This window comes from Morone saxatilis, unplaced genomic scaffold (assembly GCF_004916995.1).
Source record: "Morone saxatilis isolate NCDOM2014 unplaced genomic scaffold, NCSU_SB_2.0 Contig0, whole genome shotgun sequence".
Taxonomy (NCBI): domain Eukaryota; kingdom Metazoa; phylum Chordata; class Actinopteri; family Moronidae; genus Morone; species Morone saxatilis.
The window spans coordinates 14,865,429-14,890,273 of record NW_023339650.1 but is presented as its reverse complement, the minus strand read 5'-3'; the positions used below and the strand labels follow the sequence as shown (position 1 = coordinate 14,890,273).

The 24,845-nt window shown below is 41.4% G+C and overlaps 1 protein-coding gene across 1 annotated transcript in view; it reads right to left on the bottom strand.

Annotated features, from left to right (window-relative positions):
* Positions 1-24,845, bottom strand: part of pou6f2 (POU class 6 homeobox 2) — a 67,864-nt gene that overhangs the window by 6,183 nt on the left and 36,836 nt on the right. The window contains exons 5-8 of the mRNA XM_035652666.1: positions 13,848-13,979; positions 8,412-8,621; positions 6,448-6,589; positions 2,478-2,646 (exon numbers count right to left, since the gene is read on the bottom strand). Of these exons, the coding sequence (XP_035508559.1) occupies positions 2,478-2,646; positions 6,448-6,589; positions 8,412-8,621; positions 13,848-13,979 (653 nt within the window). The remainder of the gene's footprint in view (positions 1-2,477; positions 2,647-6,447; positions 6,590-8,411; positions 8,622-13,847; positions 13,980-24,845) is intronic.

Below are 24,845 nucleotides of genomic sequence, written 5' to 3'. Positions count from 1 at the left end.
ATGTCATGTTGGTTCGCTTGTGTTACATTTGTACTGTTTAATTAAAGTTAAAGATAAAGCTACTGTTTGTTTATAGACATGTATTGAAAACTATCAAGGAGGAAAGGGTGATATAACAATATTTATAGGGAGACAATATGTTATTCTAAACTATATTGTGGTTTCTGTTGTATTAGTAGTTCACTGAATCATTGAACGAGACGTTTTTATGGCAAAATCGTTTTTATATGACTTTGAAATAAATGTGATCTGGTGTATCTGGACATTCATGTCTGGTTATTTTGTCCAGTAACAATTTCTCAACTCGTTCTCCAAACATGTATTTTGTGACTATATATATATATATATATACATAGTGATATAATGATAGAAAATTAAAAATACTGTAATTAAGTATTTAATGCATATCGCTCAACCCTACAGTAAAACACTGAGAGCTGGCATTAAAGGCTTTAAGTGTTTTATTAGGCAAAGTTCTTGTAAAGCCGCTTTATGTTGTGAAAAACATTAAACACTGACTGATTTAATTAATTATAAATTAATTTATTTTGTTTAATATAAAATTATTTTATAGAATTTTTTTAAATATATGTTTGAAAATAATTGTTTTTCTTGGCTTTGTGTTGCATTTTACACACAAATTGTGCTATATAAAAAGTGTATTAATATTATTATTATTATTGTAAAGGCATTTCAATTATCCTACACTTGTGATATAAGTAAATTTGAATCGTAAGAGGTTTATAAGATCAGTGACTTAAGTTTATTGTTTAGCACTACTCAGGACTATTGATAAAATATGGCTGTTTATGCTTTTATAAGCTGTGTATGTAAGTTATTTATGCTGAGTCAGATGTGTCTTTTTAAAGATTTAACTGAGGAAAGCAATCTAAGAGTTTATAATGGGACTCAGAATTCTCAGCAGTGTGAAAGACAAGTTATAACACATTTACTATGTTAATAATGTAATAAAAAGAGAAGTTTTTCAGTTTTAAATCAGAATATTTTGTGTTTTTTAATACCCATATTAGCCAAACCGAACCAAATTTGAGCCACAGGACGACACACTGGTACATCATTGGTTTGATGATGCCCTCATGTAATGCATGTGCCTGTTAAGATAAACTAATAAAGTCCCTGGAAACATAGTGAGCAATGAAAGGAGACAAGATGGAAGCATCTGTCAGTGTCTGTTCACTGTCTGGGTTCAGAGCCGGAGCCCCAGAGCTACCGTGACGTCCCGCTTCTCCTCAAACTTCATGTCTATGTTGATGTTAACTAAACTAAAGCATGTGAAGTTTGCCCCTCTACTTAAAACATCAGGTTGTCATGTCCGATGTCATACAAACAAAAAAAATTGTCTTAACGGCATGAATAACAGCCCACAGAGTGTTTATTTTTGAAGCTAATGGCTTTTAATGTATGTTATAAATATTTGAATTATTCCTGGCTGTAAATATTTTATGTGTGATTTTAAGACTTTAAACATTAGTCAGAGATGGCTGGGCCTCATAAGAACCCTGGCCCCTGTACTGTTTCACATTTTATCGCTCGTTTGATGTTGATGTGATGAAATTTTTAAAAGTGCGTGGCAGCGCCGCGTCACATAAACAGTACAGGTCGTCAGCAAAGCACATGCATTGCAGAGGGACATTAAAATTAATACGGGAATAGGAATATTTATCCGAAAATGGGAAAAACTGGCTTTGATTGTGTTAAATTCTGTGTTAAGTTGTCAAAAATGGATCCTTTAATTACATTTTTAAAACATTAACTTCCATTTGTAAACATTTTAATTAATCTTACACTTCTACTACAATTCTTTTTCTTATTGTAAAATTACTGATTTTACTATTTGTTTCTCTTAAAAATTTCATATTTGGGCATGATGTAGCCCAACTATTCTGAATTGAAAGAGAAATATGGCTCCTTTGGCATCCTCTTACAAAATGTTAGTCAAGTGGAACAACAGGACGCATGAAACACTGATTGTCTGATTGTCTCATGAATATATAATGCACCATTTATGACTAAACTGTCCTCGTGGCAGCAGTAAAACATGGCAATCTTATTAACAGATCATCGCCGTCAAGCTCTCTCATGTTCAAGCGGAGCGACCGGCAATGGGCCTTAGAAATTATTAAATGCTTTAAGTGCTTCGTGTAATACTTTGTATGTATTTTGCATAAGTAACGCGAGGCTGTCATGTCAGCGGGTGAGAGGGAAGTGAGAGGAAGGTGGGTAAGTACAGACATGAGAGCTTCGTTTGTCAGGGTGGTGATAGTCAATTATGTATTTTAATATCTTAATAATGTCTGTTACAACATGGAATGAAAAATGGATGGCAGTTATGAGCACCAGACAACTCAGTGAGGCTGCACGACTTCATCTGCTCTCATTTGACAGAATTAGGACACACTGGTCAGATATAATGAACGCTTTATTGTTAGACTTTTACCCTCTTTGTTTGTTCTTACCTGCAGATGGCAGACTGGCTGTACGCCGGCCCCTCGGCAGCGCTGAGCGCCTGGCCCACCTGAGTCTGTGTCAGGCCCAGGGACAGCCGGCGGATCTTGAATGCTTTGGCGAATTCACGAATCTCCTCCAGATTGACCCCATCCACCTCGCTGGGGGCGGTCTGCGGGTCTACAATACAACACACACGTCTCATTTTATTAGCCCTCTGCTCCCCCGTCGCTTACCTCATTTTCCAGAGTGAATGAAGCAAACACCCAGACATATGTGATCATGATCGTCTCTAAACAACAAAAAAGTAGCCCTGCTCTGGGTCAGAACTTATTATTTCTCTTTGCCCTTGTGTGGTAAACTGCATGTATCTGAGCGATATTTGAAGAATAAATTCATCTGAGGTGTGAATGCAGGCATGTCATGGCTCTGACTTGCAAGTGTAAATCTTTAATCTCGCACACAAAAGCAATATGGACAAAACCATACGACACAGAGCTTGTTAATTCAATAGATGGATAGATCTTGAGCAGACACACAGCAGATACTGTGGCTCTTTTTCTTCTATCTCTCTTCTAGTTTTCTGTATGAATACACATATTCTAAAGCTAGCACTCTCAAATAAATATTAAATAATGTATAAAGACATTATTTTATCCATCTGACCGCTGGTGAAGACAGTTCAGGCCTTCAAACCACCAGCGAGCCTCGTGCAGAGGAACACACACAGAGAACACTCTTTATACAAAGAAATGCTGTTTGTGAATCTCCGCATTTGAGCAGAAAAACTTCACTGAATCATTTTGAAGAATTTCCCCGCTAATAAAAAGTGATTTCACATTGTACATCAATGTCAGGTGCCCTGGCATCCTGCTTACTAAAGCAAAGTTTGTGCCTCTGAATTATTCATCTTGGTCATTATCAATGAATTATTAAAGGAATCCTCCAAGCGTATTTAAGCAAAAATCTATGGGCCTGCCATCTCGTTGTGCCTCATAAGTGACGTGTAGCGTGTGCGGCGTGCTCCAGACGTGTGAACACTTGGAAGACGAGGGACTAGAGACTCCGAGACGACTAAATGGGAGGGATGAGCACTCACAGCTTCGGGTCCCATCATCTCCACATTGATGAGCATCTCTTCATCATTCCCAACAGAGTCTATTTACTCAGTGGTTTGAAAGACTAATGGCACTCTAGAGCGGCGGTGCTCAACTGGTCTAAACTCTGGATCCATTATTTGTCTGTAGACATTAAGTCGCAAACCCAAACATGATTTAAGATTTAAACCCTAAAGCTTGATTTATTTTGCAATAATGAACGGTGGAGTAAAGCTTTCACAGAAAAAACTGAATTAAATGTTTTAAAAGACAAATTAAAAAACACTGAAACAATGGAGACAATTTCTGGAGCCTCCAAAAGCTTTTCTTTACTTTTCTTCACAGCAATAATACGCTGATGATCTTAATAATTACAGCAGGACAATAACAAGTTCTCTTCTGAAAAGTGAAATGAGAAAAACCTTCATATTAATTCAAATTACAGGTACGACTCGTCTATTATGAGCCAGGACTTAATGGCACCCAATGTGCCAGACAAAGTTTTTTATCTGTCTGTCCTTCACTTAAGAAGTTTTTCTTTTTGTAGAAACGTTCCTAATGTACTTGAATTGGACTTAATGATGATAAAGTTTGTAGCTGCGACCCACCAGTTAGAAAATGTGAGAATAAGTTACGCTCTCCTTGTGTATAACCTTAACATGTGAGCTGTGATAAAGACAGCTCTTTGCATTTACACCTGGTGTTAATATGGATCCTTGTTATGTCAGTTTTGTCATCACATATAACTTAACGAGAATCATTTCATTGTTAAATCACTTTTAGTGTGGACGACTTGCTAACTGCTGCTACTACTATTAGTTAGTGTAGTAGTAGAACGATTATAATTTATATTTTTTAACGTATAGAATGGCAACAATCCCTCGTAGAGATGAACCTACAGAGAATTATTACCTGAATCTGCAGTAAATGTTGGACTTCAACATAAAAACATATTGTGTATGTTATTGCAGAATGTGGTCACACTGCACAGACAATGCTACTTATCCAGATACAGACAGCATATTATTGCCAGCTGTAAATGGAGGTATGAGAGCCCTTGAGCAAGGCACTTTAACCTCTATTTTGTTCCAGTGCAGCTGCTCGCTGGAGCCCAATAGAAGACTGGGGTTGTTGTGGTGAAATGAGGGCTAAGGTTGGGTGTTGCTGGAAAAAAAAAGTTTGTATGCACAGTCAACTTTCTCTGGACAAATAAACGTTAAAATAAAAAAACAACCTCGAGGTAAAATATCGCTGGCATTCTGTTTTCTGATTGACATTTTCCCATCTGATTATTTTAAATAACAGTAACAGAAATTCTCAGTTTTTTTATCTGTTTGTGGCACTTTGTTTGTGGCCAGTGAACGCAATGACATTTCATCTTCTCAGCAGACGTCTCTGATTCTGTCATGGGATTTTGCTTCGTGTATGTACGCTGTAAGTGATATTGAGAGGAAGTGATATGACTCATACTCAGCATAAAGCATTAATTCTATTTACCCCAGAACTGAGACACAAAGATTTTGTGCAGACTCAAAAACGGTTTATAAGATATCTTCCCAGCTACAAGTAAACACAAACTAAACACGGTGTCTACAACAAGTTGATCAATGGCGACTTGTTTTTTATTAAATTCAGTGGCATTGTGGCTGCCTTTAAAATGAGTTTACATGGAGTTTAGGAGAATCGACTCTGACAAATGAAATTTATCTGAATAAAACAGAGTTTTTAAAGGCAATAGCTGCATGCTGACAGGCTGTGGCCCAGTGATTTATAAGGCTCTGCCAAGGGCCCCCGCATTGGGAGAATGAAACTTATGTTCATTATACAGAACACACGCCACTTTAGATTGTCTAATAAACCAAAGAATTGACAGTCAGGAAAAAAATATAACAATTGTAGGAGGCGGGGATCAGTCAAAGGCTGTCGTCACTGAGAGTAATGTAGACACTGAGAGACCGCCATTGTTGAATCTTGAGGCGTTGTTTCTAGTCTGATATCTACTCATGCAGATCTCAATACAATGGAGATCAACTGAATTTAATTTGTGATACTCGTAACATTAAAAAAACTAAACAAAAACTGTGTGTGTGTCTGTCACTCTGGATAATAATTATTCAGTGGAAAGTCGTTCCATTGAAAACAGTTCAGAGTGGGTCTGTGTATCATGTAGTTTCTGTCCATATTTGATATAACTAGATAATAAATCTCACTCTTACCAAGATTTTTATTTGTGATTTCATTCATTATTGTCGTATTTTCCTAAAGCAAAGTAAGAAAATAGAAAGTAAAAAATATTTCCAATAAAAGTCGACTTACTCAAAGAATTGAGTGTCATTATCTGCTCTTGAAGAAGAAAATGCTTTAAAGAAGCTGCTTTACATCAGAGAAAAACGTTACTTTTCACACTGGACTGGCAGATTGCTTCACTTATTTTTAAGGTTACATGTGGTGATATAATTCTATTCATTGTCAACAAATCCCATGAAAAGACCAAAACCAACAATGAATCGACTCCAGAGAGTCAGAGAGAGCTCCACTGTTGTCCAAAAACTATTGAAAACACATAAAAACGCTGTTGAACGGAGCATCACGTTCCTTCAATAGGTTGAACACTCGCACTTTAGTTTATTGTGAGTCAAAGTACAAGGTCCCGCTGCTCATTTGAGCACCAAATGTGTGTTAATCCACTGCTGAAAATAGTCCCCGAATGCACTACTTCCTCCTGTTTTGATAACGTTTGATGATGAGCTGATCTAGGAAATTACCCTTGACCTTACCCTTTAATGCACATTCACTGTCATATCAACGCTACAAGAGTCAGTGAATTGTATTTTGGGTGTTTTGAAGGCATGTTGTGTTTTTGTGAGGTGTGTCGGACACTTACTGCTGACCAGCTGCCCCACGCTGAGAGCCGAGGAAGAGGAGGAGGTGGAGGAGGAGGAAGAGGCCTGGTGGAGGGGACTCTGTCTGTGGGGCATGTGGAGCAGGTTGGGCTGAGACGATGCGGGGCCTGTCTGACCCTGCTGCTGGATACACAAGCACATACACACACAGAGCTGATACAATATATTGACAGCATGCTGTACAGAAGAATATCCATTATTCCCTTCTGCACATTATCACAATAATCATCATTTATAGTAATCATGTCATTATGGTGATTGAGCTATAATATTAAATCTGATCAACCAATCAACAGCTATTAAATTAGCCACTTAGAAGCTGAATCTAATGAGATTTACCTTGTACCAGACGATGAATAATGTTAATCACTGCCTGCAGTATTTAGACTGACAGCAGAATATAGCATCAATAGTCTGCTCAAGAGACTACAGAGGTGGTTAACCATTACAGGAGAGTCAACTCAGGTAACCCACTTTCTCTCTATGAGCTTCTCTGCAGTTAAATCAGTTAAAAAACAAGATAACCGCTCATGACAATTAGAGTTACTTCTCTCTCGTCATCAAACCCAAGAGGATGCTAATAATGGCAGCCTGAATCTGAAAGAAAAACATGTGGACACAGCAAGTCCCCGTATCAAACATAATTCATGATCCACAAGCTACGTGCTCTGATGGCGAAAAAACGATGTATTTTCATGTTTTATGCACATTTGAATTGCTTTTACAAGATCAAGATGGTACGTCTTCACTTTTAAAGTGAAAAGCTGTCTCCGCTATAAGCTAGGCCGGCTTCTCCTTCTCCTTCTTTGCAATTAATTATTTTCTCTGTGGCATGTGTTTGTTTGGATGGTGGGGGGTGTCAACAGCGATGCACACACTGTCAGGACTGTTGACAGGCTCGGAGAATTATCTAGCTTCACTGGAAATATTCTAGACTGCAGACTCTGACAACCGTAAATTATGCCCGTGGAACAATGTGTACATGCGGGCTTTGAAGTGGAGACAAAAGCATAAACATTATCACAAATGCATTAATTCATTCGAGAGTATGATCTGGTGCTTTTGGGGAGCCACAATTAGGTGTCCATCTGCTGAGAGTTCATCCATTCTGCACTGTACAGGCCTTCAGTGTGAACTTTTACTCTGTAATTCTACGCTGACATCACCATTATCAAGTCAATAACATTTTCATTGTTGTGTGCATGCATCTGACTCCAGACTTGTGTGCGCTGTATAGATCCTCAAATTGGAAGGAGATTATGTTTGAGCTTGAGTTTCTACACTTACAGTACAAACTTTAAAAAAAAGCAGAAAAGAAAGAGAACTTGTGTGTTTTATTCCTTTAAATCAAAACAAAATCCTTCTTGTTCAGGTCAGAGAGGACAAATCATAAGACTGCAGAGTGTGATTGAGGAAGGAGAAGAGGGAGGGAGGGAGAGTGGAACGGAAAGAGGTGGAGAGCAGAGGCAGGAGTGTTTGAGTTTTAAGTGGGGTGATGAAAAGTGTTGCTTTGTTTTTGTTTTTTTTGCTGGTTTGGGCTCTGCAGGGGCGCGGAGTCTGAAAGGTTGGCTGACAAGTGCCTTCGAAGCATGCATGCACACACACACACACACAATGAAACATGCAAACACACACACAATGCGAACAATTGTACCAAAAGCTACAATTTTCCAAGCTGAATGATGCAAATGAGCGTTATGAGTGTTGAAGCAGGAGAAATATGAGGTGTTTAGCATAAAGCAGACCTGACTAGCAGCGCTGGAATATTGCTTTCAGAAATAAACAGAGCTCTAGTCTGACTCCACTAGGTGTTGCTCATTCAACGGCTTTAAAGTCAGCTCTTGATCGCTGTTGAAACATCAGTTCAAGTATATAATAAGCTGCTCAACAAGATATCTTCCTCTATATGTGTGCGTGTGTGTTTGTGCATCAGTGTATATGTTACCTGCTGTCCAGGCTTGATTGGTGACAGCGTGATTCCCTGGGTGTTGATGACAGGCAGGATCTGATTGCCGATCACCGTGGCGATGATCTGGCCTTGAGCGTTGGTCAGAAGCTGAGGTGTAATTGGCTGTACCTGCAGTGCTGGGTTGCCACCCCCTGATTGGCTGGAGGGCCCTGCAGAGTTGGGCATCAGTGGGATTGTTCCAATTATCTACAAAGGGGGTAGAGAGAAGACAAAATCAGCTGGGCGGTTTTAAAAAGAAGATGGAGCAGAGAGGGTAAACGCTACTGGAGGTATCGCTCTTAATGATCTCTGCCACTGTGAGGGTTTTTTTTTAAGGGGGGGGGGGGGCTTTTTTGTGTGTGATCGGAAACAAAGCATTAGCCGGTCATTTTGCCGCGTTACGAGGCTAATCAGAGCTCTCAGCTTTCCAGTTGGTCCGTGTGTGTGTGATTCTGAGAGAGAAACATGCACAAGTGTCCACTGATCATCTGTCACTGACGTGGTTTTACAGGCGAGAGCAAGTGAAGCCAAAGCAGACTGCTGGGAGCGCACTGCAAAGGTCAGCGCTGAATACCTGTGTGTGTGATGGTGCACACCACTGACTGTATTATCCATCACCAGGCCAAGACCGGAATGAGTGTGTGCGTATGTGTGACTGTGTGTGTCTAAGTGTCTTTGTCTGTCTCTGGTGAGAAGGAGGGAGGCTGCTGAGAGACAGAGACCCCCATTTCACCCCCTCTCTCTCTCTCATACACACAGGCAGAAAGGAAGAAGTGGAAAGAAAGAGCAAGAAAATACAAAATAAGAGGGAGAAAAGGAGGAGCATCAGAGAGTGAGACAGGACGCTGTGTTTCTAATTCAACTCTTAGGGGTCCCAGGGGTACTTCACCCCTCCTCCACACCCCTCTAGCCCCTGCTTTGCTCTCCTCTGTGGCTGTAATCAGGAAGGGCAGATCAAAGGGGGCGGCAGAGTGTCACTGCAGCGTTTTAGCTCTCAGAGCTGCCAGAGTGTGGCCAAGAGTGGCGCTTTAGGGGGGTCTTAGCGCCTCTTCACCATGATGAAGGTTAATGTCATCTGGGGACTGGTTCTGAGCAGCTCCTGAGCAGCCATCGCCCCGGTCCCCCCCCTCCCGATGACATCGCTCCTCCACCAAGCCTCATTACACCAGAGAGCAGCTCAACATGGATGAGACGTCCATCATTTTAAATTTGGCAACCGGGCAAAGAGCTACTTTTGCAAAAATTGCCCTCTTCTTCTTCTTTAAGTTTATATTTTAGTACAATCTTCTACACCTCAACCCAAAGCAACACGAAACTACAAACAGCTTCTACGTAGCATTAACTAAGCATGTTCTGGCTCCCTAGTCTCTATCGCCACCACTGCTGATGTGTTTCAGCCTGTGGTTAGCCTCCTCCTCCCCTCTCTCTCCCCCCCCCATCTCTTTGACATAATAGGGAGGGATCAGTGAGAGAAAGGTGGGCCGACAATCTGTAATTCATCCCTGCCACGGCTCATTTGCTTACGTTGCTTCGCATTAGGGGAGAGATAATTTATCTCTCTCTCCGCGGCGGCTTTACAAATTCCCTGTAATGCTCTCCTGCCACTTAGCATATTTTATTGCCCTGCCTGACGCTCTTGTCTCCTGAGTCCCACTGATCCCGCTTTGCATGCCACTGTGGCAGGGAACTTGTTCCGCTCAATTATTCATCGTCATTGGACTAAGTGGTTGTTCTATAAGCATAATAAAAGAGCAGGCAAGTGACAGCGGAGCTCTCGTCCCTGTTGCACCGTGCAATGCTTCTCTATCTGACTATCTGAGGCAGATGTTTCATGGCAGTGTCTCAAAGCTCTTCTGGGGCTGGAGGAGTAGAGTTTGTAGAGCAGTGAAGTTTGAGTGTTGATTTATAGACAGAAGGCAAAACTTGTTGTTATATATACTGAATTTGAGGGGCTTGTGTTTATAGTTTACTGTAAGATAATTAAGCCTGGATATCAAACCTAAATACTTTTTGAATATCAACAAAGACACATCTGTAGCATCAAAAAAGGTAAAGTCAGATTTTATTTATCCTTTCAACAGAACTTTCCAGAACTAAATCAATGTTAACTTTAGCATATCATTTCATTCAGGCAAAGTTATTTATTTAACACTGATGCATTTTTCAAATTTGGCAACGTGTTTATATTCTCCAAACTAAGGTATCAAAATAACAGTTTGGGTTATATACATAACTATAAACATATTGAGATCATTTCCCGTTGTATGCTTCTGTTTGATTCATAAAAGTGCAACCTTATGTAACACTAACTGTAATGTTTAAACCTCAAACTAACTTCGAGTGTTTCTTGTAAGTGACTGAGAGCAGCGATTGCCAAGTTTCTGGTTTGACAAACAATTCCCATCAACACACAGGTCTTGCTATTCATTCCTCATGTTTCTACCGATAATATTAGTATTTGTACACATGAGAAGGTTGCACAGCTCAAATTTGGTGAGCGTGTGCTTCGAAAACCTGCAGTACTCCTAATCAACCAGCAGGATATTCTGTCTCTACAACTGGTCCAACTGTGCAATCATTTCTATTTCTTCGGGTGCAATTTTATTGCACCACCATTTCATAAATAAGCAGCCATCAGAACCTTATTCACTGCTAAGTCCCTCTCCTCAGTTTCTTCTCCTTTATTTGGCTTCCTGTGTTTGCTTCCCGCTCCAGTTTGTATGACATGTGAGTAACGTGCCTCTCTCCACCCAGCAGAACTCATTAAGATTATGCTGCTCTTGTTTCCACAGAAATGTCATCTCATCTCTCCAGCCAGGGCAATCTGTGTCTTTAGCCATGGTCGCCAGGCAATATCTCTGCCCATTTTCTCTCCTCCACTGTTCATGCGGTGAATTGAGACCCAAGAGGGAAAATGTTTGGGAAGTTTGGTCCAAAGTCCAAAAAAAAACTAAGATTCAGAGCAAATCAAAGCTTAAAACAACAGACTCATAATAGTACGCTGGACAGAAGACTTCCTAGGGCCAGGGTGGCAGATATTTTCTATTTATTTAATAGCTTTTGTTTTATTTTATCAAATACACAACAAGATGCAGGTTCAGTACATTAGTGCAGAAATGACAGAAATTAACAGAAATTAGTTGATCCAAAAAAACCTTATCAAAAACTTTAATAATTGATTAATTGCTTAAATTATTTATCCAACACAAATGTCAAACATTAGATATTTTCATCATCTCAAATGCTATAATTTGTTGCCTTTCCATGTTTTATATCATTGTTAATATTATACCTTTGGTTTTTGGAGTCGGGCAAAACAAGCAATCTGGAAGTTTGTAGGGCTTCGACAGATTGATACTGAAAATAATCAATAGCTGCAGCCTACAGTAGATTTACAATTACGAGGTCAATAGCAGTTTACACTGATGTAACACAGGATCTAAGGGTTAAAAGCTTTTATCAACACACAGGGCACACTGGTGTTATGGTTCAGCATCACTCACTTTACAGGCTAACTTGCTTTGCAGGTTAACCGTGCATGTTCTTTACCTGTTGTCCTCTGCATTAGTGCCACCACCATCCACCCTAGGGACTGAGAATGCTGGGAGTAAAAGGGATTGATGGCCTACAGCCCAAATAAAGTAAGGAGAGGATGTCCATACACAAAGCTAAAGAACCAGGGATTACTAAACTGGGATTTAACACACACACACACACACACACACACACACAAACCAATTCAACTACACCTTTCAGGACGGATGGTACGCTACATAAAACATCCCTTTATGTCCCCTTTTCCCAACATACTTTTACTGCCATATTAAAGGAAAAGTGAGAATTTGCACTGAATAGAAGATGTTGACAAAAATGCGATAGATTCATAAAGGAAAGAAATCTCAGGAGTGAGAGTGACTAAACAATATTCTGGCTTTTATCCACAGCTTTAATCACTGTTGTAGACGTGGCGAGGACAAAAGAGCCTCATTGATTCTCCTTGGAGAATAAAAAGGCTGGGGCCAATATAATTAAGGTTTAAAAACATATTGAACTCCAAACGTTCATCAAACCTGGCACTTTTCAAGGTCCCCAGAGCTCTTGCTTATGAAAAGGTCTTTTGACGGAGTTGTAGAAGAAATTATAAGGTCAAGACAGTATAGTATGTTTTACATTCAAGGAAAGGTGACTCTTTACTCTTGGAGTACATTGATGATACAGATTGTTCCCCCGAAATGCCAATCAAACGCTACCCTGAAGGGATGAAAGAAAAACTCCAGCAATGCAAACTAAAATTTGATAAAAGCTGCTCCACTGCCTCCTGTTTTGTAGCTTTTCCACACTGACATAAGTTCTCAGAGCGTGTTTGGTGGACCTCCAACCTTGTTTGGGGTATGTATTAGCCTGTATAATCTCCTCAGTGTTGGGGGGAGGGGGGTGCGGGACCTTCTGATAGGGTAGTGCATGTTTCAGAGCCCTCCGTCTGAATAATGCTATGGAATAATGAGGTGGGGAGCAAAGGCTGTAGCCCAAGGCTTTGACCGTCTCTGTGACCTGATTATGTCAGGGGCTGTCAGCCGCCAAGACACTACAAAAGCACAGAGCATCCCATCAAGTCCATATCCACAGTGATCTGTCCCCAGTGCTCCAGGCACCTTGTGAGCCAGGGAAGTCCATACTGTCTCATTAGCGACGTTTAGCATCAAGTGCTCGGACAACACTTTACTGTAGACAATGAGGCATGGTCACACTGGTGGTACTGATACTTTACTCCAGTAGGCTAAACTCCACGTTTAACATTAAAAATCAACATGTTTTCGCATGTTTTCTAGTCCTAAGAAATGTCACCTACTGCTTTGGTTTCACCATATTTTTGTTAAGTTTACAGTAAGGACAGTGCAAGTGTTGAAAGATGAAACAGGGGTTATGGTAAATAACACAGAGTGGCATGAAAGGGCACATTGTCCATACAATTTTCCTTTAATATGTGCCGTGTGCACCTGCGATAAGATGATTCATTAGATAGGGTCCCACAATGACAAGCATCATCGTTCAAGCCTCTGGCTACTGATGGAACAATTCTGCAGCCACCCTGTAAATATGACAAGGTCAGCATTTTACTGTGACAGGCGCATGTGGATAAGAGAAAGAAGGGCTTTGTTTATTCCCAAAAAGCTTAATATATGGTGGGGTGGCTACTAGAGTGTAGACAAACAGCTCCAAACACAACACACAGACCCACCACTGGAAATCTATAAGGAAGGATCAAAAATACTATACAAATGTTTTATTTGGAACTGCAGTCATACATGATAGATGGTCCAGCAACATCTCTTACAGACCTGTTACCAAGGAAACTGTTTTCCCACTGCAGGATTTCATTAACTGTATGTACAAAAGATCTTTTTTTTTTGGTGTCCAGTATACAGCACTCACCTGTCCTTGTGCGTTGGTGACCAGCTGTCCAGTGGCTCCTTGCAGGTTTGACAGGGTGTTTCCAAACACCTGAGAACCGGCGATGGATCCCATGGCTGCCGCTGCTGCCACCTGGCTGGCCAGTGGATTCAGCTGGTGAGGGCAAGGAAATCATTCGTCAAAAAACTGCATCTGTTTATATCAATCGTGGAGATATGTACCGGTGTAATGCTAATTCCTAAGAGAGCTGGTTCAGGAAGGCTCGGTGTGTGTGGGGGGGGGCTTCAAGCTCCCATTCTTTGTTGCTGAAGGCCAGAATAGGCTAACTGCAGTGAGGTCTGTATAGTCCAGTAGAGAGGGCTATGCAGTCCATCATACAGTTCCCAGAGGTCTGTGCTCCCGAACCCAGTGGGAGGCTCGAGGGTTGGGAGGAGCAGTGAGAACGGGACGGTGGCTGTGAATAAGTGGCCATTTTACCACTCTAAGTGCTTCCTCTGGCCCCCGGGGCTCCCCACGGGCCGAAGCGAGTCTCTCCACCCGCAGCAATGGCCCAACAGCATCCCGCTCACAATAGAGCCGAGCAGTGTGGCCATGCATCACTGTATTGCCAACCCCTTCGATATTCTTCGACTAAGAATTCCTCCTGCGTCATAATGCACTAGCACACTGTTACTTTTGAAGGAGAGGAGGGTTAAAAGGACCATTTTTACCCCCAGCTGTAATGGACTCATCTGGTCTGGCCTGTGGTTGTGAAAAGAGGCTCCTTGCGTCAGGGAGAGGTTGTAGAGCCCCGCCACATCGACGAGATTACCCATATAAATCAAGCTAACCACTTATTAGGGGGCTGAAAATGCACTGCTGATTTGGTTGTAGTGCAGCAGAGCAAAGTCTTATTAGGTTGAGTAAGTAGATCAAAGACCAAGAAGAGATAGGAGACCTCCCAATTACTCAACAGAATAGAGAAATAATAGAAACACTGCTTTTGGAGCAGACTGCCTGCTCCCTGCTGCTAATACTGGTGGCTACATTCAAAGAAAACTGAGTAGAGTTCATATAGATTAGTTTAAAATAACATCAAGTGTTTCATATATTGTTAGGTTTATGTAAAATACTATGTGCTGGTGAAAGAAATTCTTTTATTGAAAGCACCGTCTCCACACTCTCTGTACTCTGCAGGGAATTCAGCTTTGTTCATCTGAGATCATTCAGTTGCCATTCATCTTTTATCGTACCCCACCACCATATATTATTACACTTTCTGAAATCAAATGATGAAAAAATGCCACAGAGCGATCAATACTTTTTCATTGACAGTAAAGGTTAAGCACATTAAGAATGACACTGCATTTGTCTTATGAAATCATATTTCATGTTGGTGGCCTCAAATTGGCCGTGATTGATATTGCCTCCTCTCGTCTGAAAGTCATCCAGTTTTCCCCGATAATCGCAAGATTGTCTTTTATGTGTCCAGCAGTTGTCCTTCGGAAATCCCAACGTCTCAGATGTTTGAATTCTGTCTTAACATGCAAATGCAGAAGGAAAGCAGAACTTCAGTAAAGCTGGAATTAAACTGCAACATTTGAGAGGAAGTTCCCTAAGTTATATATATTACAGTATAGTATTTTGGCTAATTTAGGCGCACTAACAATTAAGGGAAATTACTGGTAATTAACACAATATTCCAACACATGTGATTTCTGTTCTGAAAGGATTTTGTATTTTGAATTACACTGGAGATAACTAAAAGATAAGAGTTTAATATTGTATCTTGTAAAAGACGATTAGTCTTCTTCCAATACAAAAAACACACTGTCCTTTACCCAATATGTTTTGCTTAATAGTGAAACTTTAATTAATTTAGAGGTCTCATTTGACTACTATGTACAGTGCAATATAGTATGAAACAGTAATTGTTATTAAGCGTGGCTAATCAAACAACATTAATTTTTAGCAGAATTGTCAGATGGTGAAATTATCTGACCGTGTTATCAATCTATAAATTTATGTTATCTAAAGTAATGATTCCAAGCAAGTTAGAAGAGTTTGGTTTCATGTAATGAAAAAACATGAAACATAGGTAATTCCTTTGAATTACTGAATAATCATATTTTGATTATTTTACATGTAATTTTGCAAACAAAACAAAAATATCCTTAATAATATTGTGGCAATAATTGATATAAGTGATTTAAATATATTGATAAACGTACAAATGGTTACATTATAGTTGATGTTTCGTTTGTTTTACCATCATTATCACAATAACCCACAATGTGCACACTGTGGTGATAAATACATATTTATCACAGTGGAAGATGATATGCATTTTGTTGGAAGAGACAGAGAAAGAAACAATCCTCTCTGACTGTTTCTCCACTCAAAGACAAATGTTATCTGATACTTTTGTTCTGAAAAACTTTTAGAATCAGATGAAGAGGTTTTAAAAGAGCAGCAGCTAAAATGAAACATCTCTTAGCTTTCTTAGTTGTTAAATCTTGTTTTATTTAAAATACCTACCAAAGATGGATTTGGCCAACACATAAGTAATGCACATTAACACCACTATCTTTAAAATCCCATAATAAGATGTGATCACTTTGTGGTGACAGATAGAGGAGGAATTTTTATTGCTGGATGTTGATATAAGTCAAGAACTGACACTCAATAGATAATTTCCCTCCACTTATGACTGGAGAAGTAGTACTACAGTTGAAGAAATAAAACCTGGATCGGCTACTGTGCTAGTTTATGTTTTGTGAATATAAAATACCTCCTTAAGTGCTGACAAAGGAGGTCTTAAATCCACGCTGGTGAAAACACAGTATTATGTGTGTTGTGATAGTGAATGGGAACACAGAGAAAAGCCAACATGGCCAGTTAAACACAGCTAAACAGAGGCCACAGATGAACACACAGATAATGTGATCTGCTCAGGCGAGCACACCCAGAGTCTCGCTGAAAATCTGCTGTGCTCTGTGTCATTGTGTGAGTGATAGGTTGTTGGAGAAGCTTTCAGATTTATTTGAAATATTATCATTGTGTTTCATTAGATGATAGCCCTTTCAGATGCTATTTTATTCTGGTAAATCTAGGTGAAAAGAGAGCAGGCTTCATTGCTGCATCTCCTGGCACTGGGTAATATGGATAGCAGTTGAAAGGAGAGCCAGGAATAAGGAGAGGCGAGGCTGTGTTCAACACCTAAACAGGTGATTTTCCGCCACGGTGACTCCTCTCAACACCTCGGCGGGAGGCACAAAATGACAGACCTGGCCTAGCATTTGTACTGATTGCATGTGTTGGAGGAGATAAACAGTGATCTTCCAGTTTGCAGAGCCTGCATGTTAACCATTGTGTTTCGTTCTTTTCATTCCCAGTGAAAAGGGCGTCAAGAGGATTTTCAGCAGCATAGACGACTGTGGTCAGACACACGAGTGTTGTGATGCAGAAATAAACTGGAGTCAATGTATTTGATAAAGAAATGTTTCAATTCAGTTCAAGTAATGTAGAAATATAACACATTCTTCGTGTTGTATAGCAGCAAAACCTTCGCACTGCCTCCATTATATCATGTGACATCGTGTTGTCACCTTAAAGTCGCCACAACTGCCATCACTCTCTGCACTATCATGGTTTAATATAGCCAAATATATGGGGGCTACACAGGGATCAACAAACACAAAATAAATGTCTGTGAGAGGGAAAAAAAGCCTGCAAATTGTTAAAAATGTATCTTTTCGCTTTACGGTATGAAGGGGGGGGGGGGTCTAAACTCTGCCAGGCTCTCTGGTGCCTGTTTGACCATGAGGGTCACCTGGTGCAGCAACCCGTGTAATCTCAGGAATAGAGGGAAAACTAGCGTCCCCGCAAACCGTGGAGAGACCCCTGGAAACCAAAATTGTCTGACACAAACTAACTGGAGTTTATTCTTGGTTTTGCTCTTTTCATGTGGCCATTTGAAACTTAATTGCTTTTTTTGTTCTGGGCCGGCACAGGACAAAAAAAGAGCAAAGATAAATGGACAAAGTAGTGTAGACACTAGCAGGAGGGCAGATTTGTCTACGCTCAGGCTTCAGCGGGCGTGTAAAACTTATTTTCTGCTCATCTATGATTCAACAACGGAGTCCAACATTTATCTAATATATCAGAGAAGAAATGAAAGAGAATATAAAACCAAAGAGAATGATTAAGCAAATTAGTGGTCAGTAATGTTTTAAATTGACAATGAAAGCAGCTATATGTAAACTTTTATCCAGAAAGTGACTGAAACAAACAGCTTTTCCTTTTTTAAAAAGTCTCTCAGATTGATTACAGGTGGAAAATGATAGAAGCTGATGTGAAACGTACCAAAGTCTACATGCTTTACTCCCTTGAATTCAGCCAAAAGTGCGTCAAAGTGGGCCAAACAGTGTAAATCAACAGTCAAGAGCAGTATTGTTTCTGAGAAGAATGTCCTTTATCTCTGGAACAACATGGAAGTTTCCCTCGTTCATCCCGACCCCACATCTCTGTCTCCTCCTGCTCTTTTCCCACTCCGGAGTGAATGTAATCAGCTGTGACATGAGAAAACACGTTCTCTGTCTGTCAGGACTCGGCTAGTCTTCCGCTGACAGTCCTCTGCTGACTCTCCTCCTCCTCCCCCCCAAAAAACGGCCTCTTCCCTACCTCCCTGTCTCCCCTCCCTCACATCCGCTGTGCTCATGAACATCAAAATGCCATTAGGCCCTCCAAAACACCTCTGGTCCCTTGGTTAGCAGGGCTTCGCACTGTGGTCGTGCACTCTGAGCCCTCTGAGCGCCGACTATTGCTCACCACTGGGCCTCTGCTCCAGCCGTTGTGAAAAATAAACCCCAAAAAGAGCCATTCTTGAGGAAAAATATTGGGAAGTGAAAGACGGATAGAACAACTGGGGCAGATAACACCCGGCAAAATACAATAACGCTGCATCCGGTGACGGTCGGACATTGTAATTGCTTAAGGCAGTGGAGGGATGGTGGTGGCAGCGGGTGTGGATGTGGAGGTGGCTGAGGTGGCATGGTGGGTGCTAATGGAGTGATGTCATACGAAACGCCAGAATGACAGCTAGTTAACTGAGGAGGTTTGGCTGATCAAATAAAATGCATTAACTCCAGGAAATGGATATCACGGGCGGCCTCAGAAATGGCCATATCTAATGAGGCAAAATGCAAATGAAGGAGGAAAAGAGTCATGAAAACGTTTAAACTAACTATAAAGGGATGATGGAGTGCCGGACAGTGGCCGTCAATCTCCCCACTCATTACCTTCATGTGAAATTAACAGCAGCTTTAATCATTACATAAAATCTGCTCCAGCCCATTTGTTGATAATTGTGAGGCGCAGAGGTTCAGAGTGGGTTCTTTGTCATCAATCACAGCAGCAGTATATTTCCTCTGGTTAGGGGACACTCTGCGAGTAAAAATATAAGTTATACTACATTCCTCTTACACTATTTCTCTTCCTGAGGAATGATCTATAATATTTAGCTGTTTCCAGATGTATTAAATTTGAAACTACTTGGTGATTAAGTATCTACAAGAAACTGCTGACCATTTCAGCTCATGATGTGACATATTTGGTGCAGTTATTTCTGTACCATACTAGTGTTGGGTTGGAAATCATAGCAGCGTTAAACCGGTCTTGCAGTAAATCTACTGCTGCTCTGGCTATGACTTTAAAGTGGATACCTGGCCACGTTTCTTTGGTTGCTGTGAGTAAATGAAAAATAAAATCATTGGAGTCAGGAGATCAGACTATGAAGAAATTATGAACACCATTATTTTTGCTGTATTATCAAAGACCCTCCTCAGCCTCTGGATGACAATTATCTCAGATATTCAATACGTAATAAAACATATTTCTTGATTTTAGGAGTTGTACTTCCATTGCACTGACTACATCCCATTTGTTTTCGTTTCGGTGGAAATGCCGACTCTTTTCACTCTGCTGTTGTTTGACATATAAATATAGCATTTGAATGACTTTAATATCCTCCTAATCAATGTCCAGTGATCTTTTGATGTCCTCAATTCAATATAGGAAGGGTCATCCATGCCGCAGCTTTATAAACACAATAAAGGTAAATGATTACTCTCCACTGTGGTGTCCAAAAATACGGCCAGTAATGAAGAGAAATGGAGGAGTTTGAGGGGGAGGCCTGTCATGTGTCATTGGCCAACTCTAAGCCCTAAGATTAATCACGAGAGAGGGGCTCTGTGGCTAAGATGTGGTCACCCTTGATCGATAAATCCGCCTCCCTCCCTCTATGTCTCTCTGCTTCACTGTCTTTCTCTCACTTTTTCTCCCAAATATACACAAACGTTGGCACAAGCTAAATCAGCATAAGTGAAGAGATGAATTGATGACATTTACGGCCGTATTTGTATTGATTGCTCGAGTTTTGACTTCTGAGGGTCCCCTCTTTGACTAGTTGACTTAAGGAAATACACTGTTCTTGCATTATAGTTGAGTCTATTTACAAAACCATCAATTGCACATTCCCACTACTAATGAAAAAGGGCATAAAATCACCCACCAGGGGAAAAAAAATTAAAATGCAGAAGAGAGTTCAAAGCAGCAGAGTACAGTTTAGAGGAATTTCAATTCATACGGCCCACAATATGTACTTTGGAAAATATATACCAAATCTAGCGTCCGCTAACCATGAAAACACTGTGGAGAAGAATTTCTGATAATATTCTGCAGGGACCACAAATGGGACTTTTGACTTGGTCTATGAGGAGGGCATAATGCAATAACATTGCATTAGAAGGGTCTTTTTACAGCGTGGCAGCGCTGCGCGGCTGTATTCCTTGTGTGAACCCGGTGGTTGCGGTCACTAATGGGCATCAGAAATTACAGGCAGTGGAATCGGGCCCCGCGGGGGGACTGGCCTCCTCAGCGGAGCGGAGCACTTAGACAGTGTCTGGGAGCCTGCTGGAGGAGGAAGGGGGGAACTCAATGTCATAGCCCTGCCTCATAATTAAAGAAACCCTATTCCTTATCCACTGTTAGGTGAGCCCTAGCTTGGAGCTCCATCTGAGGGCTCCCCTGTGGGCGTCTAATGCGTGTTGCCCCCAATGTGCATGTGGGCTGATCAGGGAGCTGTGCCTTTCTGCTGGGTGTCTGAGCTGGAAGCCCTCTGCCCACCACAAGAGTAACAGGGCACGCTTTAGAAGAATCGCAGACCTCAAATGCGAAGAAAATATCAGTTTGGTGAGGTCTGAAACCCCAGCAAAACCAGAAAAGCCAAAAAGGAAGTGCGAGACAGGCTGTAGGTGTGATTTTTTAAAAGTGAAAGTGCCTTCACAGTTTTCCAAATAATGTCTCTGAAATATGATAAATTTAAGTTTCCTATTTATAAATTCAGGGCTCATCGTTGGTCCTTAAGTCTGTAGATTTTCTTCCTGCCTAATCCCTCATTTGAAGTAAATAAAAGTAGTAGAGCTGTCATGGTCAGGTTGTTTTCCTCATCTAGCTCCCATGCTTTATAATTATTCATATGAAATGTGGTTCTGTTGATGGGCAACAGTCTTATTTTCTGCTTCAGTCAACAGTGCACATTTGTATTTCTAAATTGTGGAGCGCTTGTTATGTAAGGCAATTTTCTGCCTTCTTAAGAGCCGGATCTCCTGTGCATTAATAAGAGGCTAGGCTGAGCTGCTGGAGAGCTGAGGGCCTGTTCATGCTCTAAACCACACAGCCAACACTAGCAGCACACAGCCATTTAAACACACAGGCTGGCACCAAATACCATTTATACATATTTAAAAGTTTTATTAGAAAATTGTGATTATAAAACAGGTGTTACCGTGGATAATGGGCAGTTGTGAGGCTGTGTACGACATCACAGCAACTTCACCTGAAGATAAACGCTACATACAAGGACATGACCAACCTGGAGCCATATTCAAGATTTCAGGAAATACTGAATTTAGGTGTCCCCAGCATAACCCCACCCCCCTAAGATTCTCCACTTTTGACTTCCACATTTATTTACTCACCTTAATTTAATCGATTAATTATGTTTGATGACAATTTATGTCCAACAAAATCCTATATCCATTTATTAAATGTGATTTTTTTGCCCTAAAACAGTCAAAGTCATAAATAATAAGATAAGTCTGAAAAATATATCAGAATAAGGAAACCCTCAGTGCTCTCATTATTAGGTATGACCACATTTCTCTGAGTGAACTTGAAAAAAACACACAATTTTGTCATTTTAAAGTGACATGTGTTCGGCTTTCATGATTACATTGCAAACTTTAAGTATATATATATATATATATATATATAAAATGTCAAAACAAACAATTATATGGCACATGGTAGTTTACTGGAAGAAATCAGCTGAAGAACAGCTGTAAAATTATATTTCTAGTAATAAACTCTGAGGTCTTTTTCCAAACCACAGACACCACAGTTGAGTTATGAGACATAAGATAGATAATGGACTCTTTCAACTTAAGCGTTGCCAGTTTCATCGACAAGCCACAGTATGAGCCATTGGGTCTACATTTGAGCATGTCATTTTAATTTTGATTTAATACCCTGTGGAATGATGGGGGCCCGTTTTGCTAAATTGAATAGACGTGGGGCTGATCTGGAAAATCAATTAATCGATGTGCAAGGCTCATTTAATACACATGTTAATATAATGGGAGAGACGCCCACCGCCCATAAAAAAAGACACATTTGGAGCAAATTGGACAGTGGTGATTTTAACAGCGGTTGACATAAGTAAAAGTGCACTGCAGCGGAAAACAGTGACATGAGTGTCTGAAGGGGCCTCAGCTGGAGACAAAAGCAGCAGAGATGGGCCCGAGACTGAAGGAGGATGGTGGAGCGAATGGGGAGGGGGAGGAGGATGAGGTGGAGAATGGCAAGGAGGTGAGGAGAGACGAAGAGTGCAGACAGCCAGGGCTCTGAAAGGCCGTTGTGGTTGGCAGCCGCTGACCTTGGTGACGATGGGTTTTCACCAGAGGCTTCTAATGAAGGCTGATTGCCAGGGAATAGTGAGGGAGCCAAGGGGGAGAGAGGAGAGAGAGAGCAAGAAAGAAGGAGAAGAGAGAAGGGAGAGAGAGAAAAGGATAGAGGAGAGGCTCAGGTAATTGCAGCACTTGTGGGTCTGAGGCCCTGCGGTCCTGTGATGTCGGGGTGCAGTGGGGAAGAAGAGAGATGTCTGTGGACGCTTTGGTGGTAAATTGTGGAGCACAGGGATAGGAGGCAGGCCCCTAGGCTGTAATTACCCCTATGAGTGTGCGGATGGAGAGTGGACAGGCCCAGTGTGGGGCTCTGACAGCGATCAAGGAGACGACTGCGAAGGGGAGTAGAGACAGACACACAGACAGACGGCAGGAGTCTGGCGGAGGGGGAAGACAGGACGCCTCCATCTCCGCCAGGCCCCCCGAAAACCAGCCAGCCAGACACTGGACCAAGGTCAGAGGCTATTAGCTAACACACAACATGCTGGTGACAAGACAGCCATGACAAGAACAGCAGAGACACAGTGCAGCAGCGTTGTCGAAGATGCAGCTCCCGGAGGGAGAAAGACATTATGTCCAAGGATTTGGCAAAAAAAAAAGGCAATAAAAAGCGACTAATTAGATCAGAGCTACAGAAAGAAGGAGATGTTGGGACTCCACTGGATGGCGCAGCTGGCTGAGGAAGGTCTGGGGCATACAAGCTGGAATAAGAGAGTTGATAGGCTGGCCTAAGCTTCCCGCTGCCACGGATCAGTATGTACTGCCTCTCCTCTCCCTGCCTGGGCTGATGTAACTCACTGGAGTGGCAAATTACACCAGACCTACAGCTGTAGCCCGACATTATGATTAATTTGATCAGTAATTTCTCCTGTTTTTCATTTTAATCGCCGCGACCATTCTGCTGTGGCAGGTCTTTCAGATCTAATTAAGATCAATTCCGGTGTAACAGACTTGGCGAGCGCCTTTACCCCGTCAAATCCCTGAGCTCTCCGGGCGTGGAGAAAACCCGCAGCTCTAATCAATCAACTTCCAGCAAAATCCAGCGGGCTCCCACAATCAGCCCATTAACACACTTAAGCAAATTTTATAATCTCCCCCCGTCTATTTGTCATCACTGTGGTGGCTATTTCAGGCAGCCACAGGCTGCATCTCACTGTACTCTGCATGTTGGGGAGCAAAGAGAGTGTGGGCGGGGTAGAAAGGTAAATTCTTACTCCATTTAACCAAATTAGCTGCAGTAATCTGAGTTTAGACCATTGACTCAAGGGGACACAGTCTGTTGTGGTGTGATTTGTATTCTAATAGGGATATTAATGAGCCAATTAATGAATTTTGTCTCACAAATTAAAAACACCAAACACTAAAAACACTGGGGATGTAATGAATGCTCAGGATTTCCTCACTATGGGTTTACGGAGAATATCACACACCTCCCATGAGAAGTGAATTACAATGGGACATTAATTGGAACATAATGAGTGTTTGTCTCTCTCTGCAGCTCTGTGCTGTATTTTCAGCAAATAGTTGAATGGCTGGGTGATTCTGCGCGTCGGAATAATGAAAGCAGGAAATAGGGGTGTTATCTGTGTAATGCTGATTGTATTATGGTAATTATGACTCGACTTTACTGCACAGACCAGTTCCTCTGCGTGAAGCGTGGAAACACCAGAAATGCCCTTCTGTGTCTTCAATTAAAAACATACAAAAGGCCGATCACAGAGACAATTCACATGTGTTTGTGCTCAGGGAGTCTCCCTGAATTAAAAACGTATGTGAATTAACCCCACGAGATGCTCAGTGATTCCAGGACTGAAAATCCAATCACTGACCCCAGGCAGTGGAGAGAGGCGGAGCTGCTGTTTAAATCCTATTGCAGCCCTGAGTGGGTGCCGAGGCTGCGGCCTGTCCTTGGGCGAGCCCCTCGCTGGGTGACACAAGCTTTGAAAACACCAGCACTGACCCAGAGAAACTAAACCTTTTACGGCCATTCTGCTTCTCCACACAAACACACACACAC